The 11,655-nt window shown below is 38.7% G+C and overlaps 1 protein-coding gene across 1 annotated transcript; it reads left to right on the plus strand.

The window, feature by feature from the left end:
• Positions 1–7,236: 7,236 nt before the first annotated feature.
• On the plus strand, positions 7,237–9,931 carry GILP (GSH-induced LITAF domain protein). The gene is made up of 3 exons (XM_086559472.1): positions 7,237–7,915; positions 9,437–9,563; positions 9,640–9,931. Exons 1-3 carry the CDS (start codon positions 7,692–7,694, stop codon positions 9,721–9,723), a joined length of 435 nt encoding a protein of 144 aa, XP_086415598.1. The 5' UTR covers positions 7,237–7,691; the 3' UTR covers positions 9,724–9,931.
• Positions 9,932–11,655: the final 1,724 nt, after the last annotated feature.

Consider the following 11,655-nt stretch of genomic DNA (forward strand, 5'->3'; position numbering starts at 1 on the left):
ATATTTTACATTTATGGATGTGTCAGTTATGCCCTTAAACTGAAGCACTTCCGCTTGTTACCAAATTCCAGTTATCAGAACAAGTCGATTCAGTGTTTCCAAAAGGAGTCCCATGGGAATGGGAATATCATGGTATTAAGTTATTTACAAGGATGTGAATATTAATATGATCTGGCCTGGAAAAGAGGGTGTTTCAGGGGTTGATAGTGTGGGAACAGATTTAGCATCACTTGTCACATGTGCTTCTATCCAAGCACTACAACAAGATCTTATCATAAATACAGGGACTTCTGATGGCTTTAAGGCAAAAGGAGCATGCTTTGGAGATGTATTCCTTGTCTCTGGTGTTGCTTTTCATGATAGAAGGATCCCAAATTCGTCCTTCCTGAACAGGGTGGGAATTTACGTTTTCCCTTAGTATGAAATTTCTACGTGAGTACCAAGTGAAGTTCGAAAGGCCTATGTAATCGTGTTGGTCTTGTATTCTTTTAAGTTTGAAGAGACGCAAATAAGTCATGTTGGTTTTGGTGTATAGTTTGTATCGACTTCAGCTCTGTTGATGCTGAAAACATCGAGTAGGTTATTTGTTTTCCGTTTTTCCTCATCTCTTTCCTTTCCCTATTTTGATATCAAGACATATGATAGTTCAGCAGTAAAAGAAAATGAGGGGTTCTAACTTGTTTTGACTCGGCATGCCCCCCTTGAAATAGTTGTAGATAGATCAGTGTTGACAATGTACAGGTTCTCCCTAGTATTACTGTTATTTCCATTGGTCGGTTTTGTATAAGTTTGTTTGGAAGCATAACATAATTTGATGATAAGATGGTAGGGGTTCGCAGTGCACAATCTTCAGGGGCATGGTTATGATTTTACTTTAATAAGCATCTATACATATTTATATATTATTTCTTTGTGTGGTTGACAAGATAGATGGTAAGGCTTGGCATATCACATTGTTTAGGAGCATGGGTATGCTTCTATTGATATTTTAGTTTTATTTCTTGTGCTATGCCAAGATACTTTGATTCATTTGTACTCAAAGTTATTTGATCTTTCTTTTGTCGGATATTTATAATCGTATTTACCTATCTATTTGGGTATTGGTTGTGGTGTTCTGATTTAGAGTTGTTATTATAGTGCCTGGTATGCCTTCATTGTACAAAACTATTGTTTTACATGTTGGCTCACTAGACATATTTCTTCCACATGAGTGCATGACACAGGATGTCATTTTTGCAATTCTTTCAATGGCTTAGTTAAACTGTTTATCATGAATGGCTCTTTAGCATCCTTGTTTACCATTTATCGCTTACAAGTGTTTTATCAAATCAATTATTCAAATCTGCTTTAATGCTTGCATCTTTGGTTTGTTTGGCTAGATTGTGATGATGAATTGTATCGATCAATATTTGATAGCAAGAAAATCGGGGATGAATTTAGTAAAAAGTTAATTACCTGCACTCTTCAATTTCAGTTTCAGTTACCAAAAACAGCATAAATAAAAAGGTCTAATAGTTAAAGTTGTGCGTAGTTTTAGTGACCCCTGCCTGCCTAAACTGTTGTGGCTATTGTTAGTTTTTTCGTGGCAAATAGCCATTAGTGTGTATATACCGCATACATGAAAATAAGAGATGTTGAGAAATTTATTTGCGGAAGCTACAATGGTGGAATGAAAACTCAGGCTTCTTGGCATCACATACCAAATGAATTGGAATGAAAACTCAGGCTTCTTGGCATCACATACCAAATGAATGGTCTGTGGTACCAAGAGGGGGCAACTGTTATGGCCTTATTTAGGCCTATGAGGCCCATAGGTCCGAAAAATGAGGCCCATAGGTCAGCAGTATAAAAAGAATAAGATGAGTGGATAGAAGGGGGGAGAAAGGGGAGAAGGGTTTTTTAGGTCATAACAGTACCTAAACCTTATTCTCCGATATACAATTCCTCATCCGTTATGGATTTGCGGACAATAAATAACAAACGATGAACACAAGTATCTTTTAGGTTGTTTGGGCGCTCTCTTTTAGGTTGTTCGTTTGTGTTTGTTTTCTGTGTAGACAGACCACACAACTCCTCCTAAGATACAATGGTATGCTCTCTAATCCTTTTAGCACTGTCGATCTTCATCAAGAATACATATTTTATTTAGGACCAATCTCAATCCCTACATTTACTATGTCATGACTTGCAGGACATACAACAACTGTCAAGTAATTTCTTTTGTTAGTAAGGAGAGTTAAGTAATTGTAATAGCTTAAGTGTAGTAGGATGGGAACACGTGTAGGGTTAAGAGTAGAGCAAATCTCTTGGATCTAGTTTTGTTAAAAAGAGAGAAAAGATTGTAGAAAGGAGGAGAAGGGAAGAACAAGAAAAACAGGCTCTTGTTTCAGAGAAACAGAGATTCCTTTTCATTAGTTATAATCAGTTTTTATGTATTAGTTTGTAGTTTATAACAATTGGTATTAGAGCATTCGTTTCTGGCAAAGATGACGCTAGCAGACGTGGAGAAAACGGCGAGAGAAACCAAACAACAGGTGAATGAAATGCAAGGTTTGATGAACTAGTTAAATGATAGGTTAATCAGGGAGATCCAATCAAGAGAAGTAATAGAAAAGAAGATGGATACGCGATTTGAACTGGCAGATAGGAAGTTAGAGGCCAAGTTTGAACAACTATTTCAGATAATGAACAACACAAAGGCAACAGAATTACCATCCAGCTCAAAGCTGCCAGTAGAGACTACCACCGAAGCAGACCATTCAGCCACCAACTCACCAAGAAAGAATAGATTCGATACAAACGATCAAGGTAAGTTTATCAGAACGCCCAAACTTGATTTTCCTCGTTTTGATGGATCTAACCCGAGAGCTTGGGCAAGGAAATGCACTCAGTTTTTTCAACTATACCCCATGGAGGACCTTAAAAAGATTAGTGTAGCTTCGCTGTATTTTGAAGGGAGGGCCGACTCATGGTTTCTTACTTACCAAGAAGGAAAGGAACTAACAGTTTGGGCAGACCTAGTCGAAGTAATTTGTACTAGATTTGAAGTGGTAGGGCAGGAAAACTATGTGGGAAGTTTTAACAAACTCATTCAAATAGACAGTGTGGATGAGTATTTTGAGCAGTTTGAAGAACTCCAAGCTCTCATGGTAACCAAGAACAAACAATTAACGGAGGAATATTTTATCCTTAGTTTCTTGAGTGGGTTAAAAGAGGAGTTGAAAGCTTCAGTTCAAATGTTTAAGCCGACCACCCTCAGTAATGCACTCTACTTGGCCAAGATGCAAGAAGTTGCCTTAGAAGCCCAAGGAAAGAAAAACCCAAAACCGATACAAAAACCTTACCAACCGATTACCACCTCATATTTTCCCTTCCAAGATAAACAAACAGCCTCCACCAACTCCATTCCAACAGCTCCACCCATTGTCAAACTTGCCAATAACTCACCCATCACCAACACGACAACCACCAATTTACCATCTATCAAAAAATTAAACCCAGCACAAATGAAGGTACGTCGAGATAAGGGACTGTTATAATTGTGATGAGATCTACAAACCAGGCCACAAGTGTAAAACTCAACACTTGTATATGCTAGTTGGAACAGAAGAAGACGATACCATTGATGATGCTAAAGGAGAAGAGGATCATGTGTTGCAGCAAATCGAGACAGACATGGAAATTTCCTTCCATGCTTTAACGGGTAATGTGGGACAGAACACCATTTGCATACAAGGTCTACTCAAGCAGAGACCTATTACCATACTAATTGACACTGGAAGTACACACAGTTTCTTAGACTCAGAAGTGGCTAAGCACACAGGGTGTAACCTAGATCCTACAGCTCACATGTTGGTAACAGTTGCTAACGGAGAAAGGACGATCAGTAAATCAATTTGCAGAAAGCTAAAGTGGGAGATGCAAGGGCATGTATTTGAGGAGAATATAAGGACTCTACCTTTGGGTGGTTGCGATATGGTCCTAGGTGGAGATTGGCTCAAACAATGTGGGGATGTCATGATTAATCTACATAAACTTCAGTTATCTTTCAACCGGAAGGTAAGAAGATTGTGTTAACTGGTGGACCTAAAGTGGCTTCTGTAAAAATGATCACCGCTAAGGCCTTGTCAAAGTTTTTACGAAAAAACACCCATGCTCTTGTGGGACAAATTTTTTCCATCACAGCTACTAAAATACAACCAGAAGTTCCAGTAGAAGTCACTTCCTTACTTCATGAATTTGCTGATGTCTTCCAGGAACCCAATAGCCTTCCACCTTCCAGAACTCTAGACCACCACATCCCATTAAAACCCAACTCAGAACCCACCAACCAAAGGCCTTACAAGCAACCTTACATTCAGAAAGCTATTCTTGAGTCTCTAATGGCGGAGATGCTCAAATCTGGTTTGATACAACCTAGTCACAGCCCGTTTGCTTCCTCAGTCTTACTTGTGAAAAAGAAAGATGGCTCTTGGCGGTTTTGTGTAGATTACAGACAACTCAATGTTATGACGGTGAAAGATAAGTTTCCAATACCTGTGATAGATGAGTTGCTTGATGAATTACATGGAGCTTGCATTTTCTCAAAGATTGATCTTCGCTTTGGTTACCATCAGATTTTGGTGCACCCAGATGATGTGTACAAGACAGCCTTTCGAACTCATCAAGGGCATTATGAATTTAAGGTAATGCCTTTTGGCCTCACTAATGCCCCAGCTACTTTTCAAGCCTTGATGAATGAGATTTTCACCCCAATTCTTAGAAAACACGTCCTAGTATTTTTCGATGATATTTTGATTTATAGTACTACATTGGAGGACCATACGATCCACTTAAGACAAGTTTTGAACACCCTCAGAGAACATCAGCTATTTGCAAAAGCTTCTAAATGTTCTTTCGCCCAATCACAACTAGAGTATTTAGGTCATCTTATCACACCCAAAGGAGTGGCAGCCGATCCTACCAAGGTTGAGGCAATGGTCAATTGGCCAAAACCTAAAAACATTAAAGCCTTGCGAGGATATTTGGGACTGACAGGATACTACAGAAAATATGTGAACGGGTATGGCAATATCAGTAGACCTCTCACGGACATGTTGAAGAAGAATAGTTTTCAGTGGTCACCAGCAGCTGAACAAGCATTTGAGGAACTTAAAAGAGCTATGATCTCTACACCTGTGCTAGCACTTCCTAACTTCAAGGAACATTTCATTGTTGAGACATATGCATGTGCACGAGGAATTGGGGCAGTTTTAATGCAAAATGGCCGCCCGATTGCTTTTTTTAGCAAGGCATTGGGACCCAAGGCCTTGGGATTCTCTACTTATGAGAAAGAGCTCTTAGCCATTGTAATGGCAGTGTCAAAATGGAGGTCCTATCTCACAGGGCATCACTTCATCATTCATACAGATCAGCAAAGCATTAAGTTTTTCATGGAACAAAGGATTACTACTTTACTGCAACAAAGGTGGCTCACCAAGTTGTTAGGATTTGACTATGAAATCAAGTACAAAAAGGGGAAGGAAAATACAGCAGCAGATGCCCTTTCAAGAGTGGTAGAAGAACAAGGAGAGTGTAGCCTCATTACTACAGTCCAACCTCAATGGATGACAGAGGTTTCACTAAGCTATGCTCATGATCAAGGTCTACAACATATTATCTCTCAATTGTTGATCTCACCATCTAGTATTATCCATTACTCTTATGATGCAGGATTGCTTAGATACAAAGGGAAGCTTTACATTGGCAAAGAATACGGACTTAAGGGCCAAGTTATTAGCTACAATTCATTCTTCTTCTTCACAGTGGACACTTCGGGCATCCAAGGAACCCACCTCGAGCAAAGACGCATTTCTATCGGCCGGCCTTAAGAAAGATGTACTCAACTTTGTGGCCACCGATGATGTGTGTCAAAGATGCAAAGGAGAACACACCTATCCAAAGAGGACTACTTCAGCCATTACCACCGCCGGGACCAAGCTTGGCAACACATCGGCATGGACTTCATTGAAGGTTTGCCAAAATCGAAGGAAAAGAAGTTATTTTCGTAGTGGTCGACAGATTCACTAAATACAACCATTTCATTGCTTTTAGTCACCCTTTTATCACGCCACAAAGGGCCAAGGTGTTTATGGATCATATATATAAACTACATGGGCTGCCTCGGACTATAGTTTCCGATGAGACAAGGTATTTATCGGTTTCATTTGGCAAAGTCTTTCCAAATCTTTAGGGACATCACTTCATCTCGATCGGACATATCACCCACAAAACCGATGGTCAAACGTAACACACCAATGCTTGTTTGGAATCTTATCTCAGATGCATGACTGGGAACAACCCTCAACAATGGGTGAAATGGCTCTCTCTAGCGGAATGGTGGTTCAACACCAACTTCCACACAAGCCTAAAAATGTCACCCTTCACAGCTCTTTATGGATACACTCCACCCCACTTGGCGATTCCACCTACGATCGACAAGACACCCATTCTGGTGATTGAGGATTATCTGAGACAGAGACAAAGCATGGTCGAGTTGATTAAAGATGGCTTATGCAAGGCTCAAGAGCGCATGAAATACTTTGCTGATAAAAAGAGAACTGACAGATCCTTCGTGGTAGGTGATTGGGTATACTTAAAACTACAGCCTTACCGACAAACCACAAAAATCTCCATTCGCGAAGTCTCAAACTCACCAAGTTCTATGGCCCATTTCGTGTAGCCGACAGAGGGTAAGGTGGCGGCATGTGCTCAACCTCCCAAAGAACATCCAAAATACATCCTGTGTTTCATGTCTCTCAACTCAAAAAGAAGTTAGGCTCCACAACAGTTCCAACACCTACACTTCCTTTGGTGGCGCACTCCGGGCAACTATTAATGGAACCTGTTGCTATTCTGGCTTGCCGAATCATCCCAAGAAACAATCAAGCTGTTACCCAAGTACTCATTCAATGGTCTCACACCTCCCCAGAAGATGCCACTTGGGAAGATTGGTCGAACATTAGCACCCATTTTCCTCAATTCAATCCTTGAGGACAAGGATTTTTAAAAGGGGATGGTATTGTCATGACTTGCAGGACATACAACAACTGTCAAGTAATTTCTTTTGTTAGTAAAGAGAGTTAAGTAATTGTAATAGCTTAAGTGTAGTAGGATGGGAACACGTGTAGGGTTAAGAGTAGAGCAAATCTCTTGGATCCAGTTTTGTTAAAAAGAGAGAAAAGATTGTAGAAAGGAGGAGAAGGGAAGAACAAGAAAAATAGGCTCTTGTTTCAGAGAAACAGATATTCCTTTTCATTAGTTATAATCAGTTTTTATGTATTAGTTTGTAGTTTATAACATATTATACGATCAATTGAAGATGTCAACATATGAAAACCAAAGATGCGTTCTTAAATTAAAGTTTTTCCTATCAATAATATACACAAACTTCAAAATTTGGAGAAAAGTAAGAACTTCTTCAAAGCTAAAGTGAGGGGGTGTCGCGGAAAGTTCTCTTTTCGAAAACAGGCAAACCGGTCCGGCCCATTTGGGAATTCACAGACTTTTCAAAGTATTTCATTGATTTTGACCGGGAATAGTAAAACGCGTTTTTCAAAACCCATATGTAAATAATAAATATATTTAAATAAGATCAACTCTCTCTTTAATCTTCATTCCCCAAAGTCAAGAAAAAAATAGAAGAATTGAAGATGAATAATTATGATGCAAAGAAAGAAGAGCCAGCAGTTGGGATCCCATACCAACAACAACAAGGATATTACGTGGGTCATAACCTATATCAAGCAGGTATGGTCCCACCAAACGCAATATATGATGATCCAAAAGGTATTCCGTTGCAGCAGACCATTTTCAGAGATACTCCCGCTCCTTTTAACTGCGTTTACTGTGGCTCCTCTGGTGTTACCACAATCAAGTAAGTAGCCTCTATATTAATAATGAGTTTGATTGATTTGTTGTGAGTCGATATTTAATGTTAAAATAGAAAAAAAAAAAAAAAAAAAAAAAAAAAAGGGTTATCATGTTGCATTGCATTCTTGTTCATTTGCTAAACTTGCTAATTAGTCTGCTACCCTATTTGTTTCTCTACAAACATGTGTATATTATATATTAGAGCTTCTGAAACCTAGGGGCCAGGCTTTGAACCTCTTTTGTTATGTTGAGGCAGTACCATGGTGTTCACTAACACTTTCTGATCTAGCATGATACACCCTTTAAATCCTTGCAGAATCGCTTGTAAATCCTGAAAGAGTATAGACTTCAGATCATTAGAACCTGAATAAGCTAGTAGCAGTTCACCTTCCGGATCTCGAATAGCTCCACCATATCCTGTCCTTGAGTTAGATAAGACCCCATTGGCATTGAGTTTAACCCACTCTTCCTTAGGTCTAAGCCAGTTTACTCAATACTGCTCTCCCTTGTGGTGCATCATCAAGCAATTTGAGTAGACCTTGTAGGTAGAGTGTTATGCCTCTTAGTATCCTTCCAGCTACCACGTGACTTGGTTGTGATGTTCCTCAAAATCGCCTAAAGTTCCTCTCCCTTTAGATGTAACTCACTGTTGCACATGTGAACACCTTTACTATCTCAGCTTTCAATATTATTCCTGTTACAAAGGTTTAGTAACATCATCCATTCCCTGTAAGAATTAAGGAACTGAGAAGTTAATCCTATTGCTGATTTGACAGGCCAAATATCTGAACTATAAGCGCATTGGAAGAAAACATGTTTAGAATTCTCCCCTATAACTATTGCATAAGCAACATGAGGATGCACTTAGGACCTTCCTTTGAATAAGCCTGTCTTGAGTGGGAAGGTTTCCTGAAAAGAGTTGCCAAGTAGTGAAGGAGTGTTTAGGGATTACCCATTTACCCCAAACCAAGTTGAACCATATCGCCTTCTCCTTTGGAATTCTTAAAGCTTCATATGCGACTTGGAGCTGAAATTACCACTTGCTTCAGGGGCCCCATAGACTGAGTCTTCATCAATGTAGTTATTGATAGAGGTATTCAGAATATCATCCTTGAGAGTTCCTTGAGCCAGACCCTTCACTAAATTGTTCCATTCTCCATTAGAAATAAAGAAGCTGACCTTAGCATCCAATGGTAGCTGAATACTATTTCTAGCTACTGGGTCATCATACAGTATCCTATGCGCACACCATGGTTCATTTCATACTGGGTCATCAACTTAATCTGATTGTAGTTTAAACTGTGGATTTTGAATGACCTCTGTTTGTATAAGTTCTTGGTAGTAGTATGATGTCTAGTTCAATCTGAGTTTATGGACAAGCCATTTAATTCATCCTTTTAAGGATGAAATAAAATTTTAGGAGTACAGAAATATAGAACTGACACGTCAGTTTTAGATCATTACTTGCTGTAGTTTTTCAGTTTTTTTTCCCAGTGCATGGACTGAGTTGTAATGTCTATTACAGATCAAAACCAAGTCTTGCAGCTGCTGTTGCTTGCCTGGTGCCTTTTGGTCTTGGGATCTGCTTCCTTTGCCCTTCTGGGGACTGCCTGTGGCACAAATATCACTATTGCCCAAACTGCAAGGAGAAGGTAGAGATGCTTTTTTTTTTGTGTGCCTGTTGTCATCAAAATCGTCTATTAAATTTTTTCCATTTGAATGTCATAGGTTGCCGATTTTGAGAAATCAGATGCATGCATGGTGATGGACCCTCCACAGTGGAGCCAGACTAGCTTTGCAGTACCAATGTGATAGCATGTTTGATATTGTTTTGTGGTTTATGGTGATTTCTCTGCATTCTTCTCCTCTTCTATGGGAACTTAGTGATTCTCCCTGTACTGGGCTGTAAAACAATAGGGAATCTCTTCCTTACATGATAAAAACATAGGCTTGAATATACTATGAAAGGGATACTTGATTGTTCTATCAATAATATGTTTAACTGTTAAAGTTTGGTTAAGGATTCATCTGAAGTCGTGGTGTCATTGGCATTAGTCGAGACAGTGTTTAGAATCCCAAGCCTTGTTGATAGGTAGCCCCGGCTGCACGGCTGTCCTGTAAAACAAGGGACCTAGTCCAGGCAAATTCATTCCGTCTCTTAGTGACTGACTGATATATAGGACCTCCCAAGTTTCTCCCTATATGAAAATGCTACCAATGATGAACATATGTAGAAGCCTATAATAACTTGAAGTTCAGGTGAAAAAATAAACCTTCGTCTTACTTTAGGTTCATAGGGGTGGGGGGTGTTAGAGTAACTCGAAAGATAGGAATGAAGAGCAAGCTATTCCTATCTTCGTGGTCATTTTCTTATGTAACTTTTGATTGTCATCTAGAGAATTCTTTATATCGCAGTTTGTTAGAGAGATTTTCTTTATGAAACTTTCAGACTAGGCTGTGCTTGTTTACCTGTAGAACTTTCCTTGTAAATTTCAAGTAGAACAGGTTATGGTCCCGAACTCTCGAAGTAGAATAGATGTTTAAAGCTGTTGTTTGGTATTTTTACCGAAAGTTTGTTCCTAAGAAGATGCAAATAAAGGTAAAGCATTGCATTTTTCAAATGGCAGCAAAGTCGGGAGTGAATTTTGCATCCTCCTATTTGGCACATTTTCAATGGTGGAAACACCTACCAAGTACCAACTGGTGACATATGGGTGTGTTTGTTATGATGGAAAGGAAAGGAAATACTATGGAAAGGAAAGGAAAATAAGAAAAGTCAACCACGTTTTCCATAAACAGTCCTAATGGCTAATGAGAAAATAAATGGGCTTTTCCATATTCAAACAAACTGGAAAAGGTTTTGTCACATCTTGAGAAATTTTTGTGGAAAGGAAAGGAAAGCTAAATAGATAAATAGAAACTTACTTTAATACACTCAACTCAACAATTTATTCCTTTCCAATTTTGAAACAAACATGATTATTTTTTCCCTAGTTTTTTTTTTCTTTCCCCAGTTGCATACCATTTAAAATTATTTCTCCGATTCCATTCCATTCCATTCCATAGTGGACCAACCATTTTATTTCCTTTCCTTTCCATGAGTTAAAATTTAACAAACACACACATACTCTTTCTTAGTTTTAATTTACCTGGAAAAGTCAACACGTAAATAAACAGTCCTAATGGCTAATGAGATTTGCTTTCAAATTTTTTGTTCAGCTTAATGTCACATCTTGAGGTATGCGTGGTAGCTAAACCATGATCTTTGTGTCAACTCAGATTGATCTTTCAATTGTGAAACAAGCTTTGCTATCTTCCGGTTGCATATTTGATATATCCGAGCTCACTAACAAGTAACAACGCATGTTTCGTGAAAATTTATGATATATATACGTTGAGAGGTGGAATCCCAAAGACGATCACCATCATCGCTCTTTCCATATATGAAACAAATGAAAAATGTTTTGTGTCTTTAAAATTAACCCCCTCAAAATTTTTGTGGAAAGGAAATAGATAAATAGGGACTTACTACTAATACACTTCACTCAACAATACAATTATTCATTTCCATAAATTTTTGCAAACAAACACGATTATTCCTTTCCCCGCTTTTACTTTCCTTTCCCCAAGTTCTAAACACATACCATTTAAAATTATTTCCTTTCCATTCCATTCCATAGTGGACCACCCATTTTATTTCCTTTCCTTTCCATAAGTTAAAATTTAACAAACACACCCTAAATG

The sequence above is a fragment of the Coptis chinensis genome, chromosome 5 (genome assembly GCF_015680905.1).
Source record: "Coptis chinensis isolate HL-2020 chromosome 5, ASM1568090v1, whole genome shotgun sequence".
NCBI lineage: Eukaryota > Viridiplantae > Streptophyta > Magnoliopsida > Ranunculales > Ranunculaceae > Coptis > Coptis chinensis.

Excerpts from the sequence above, each read along its gene's own strand:
- GILP (XM_086559472.1), top strand. The coding sequence starts at position 7,692 with ATGAATAATTATGATGCAAAGAAAGAAGAGCCAGCAGTTGGGATCCCA. Across the intron at positions 7,916-9,436 it reads TCTGGTGTTACCACAATCAA|ATCAAAACCAAGTCTTGCAG; the intron begins GTAAGTAGCCTC and ends TGTCTATTACAG. Across the intron at positions 9,564-9,639 it reads GCCCAAACTGCAAGGAGAAG|GTTGCCGATTTTGAGAAATC; the intron begins GTAGAGATGCTT and ends TGAATGTCATAG.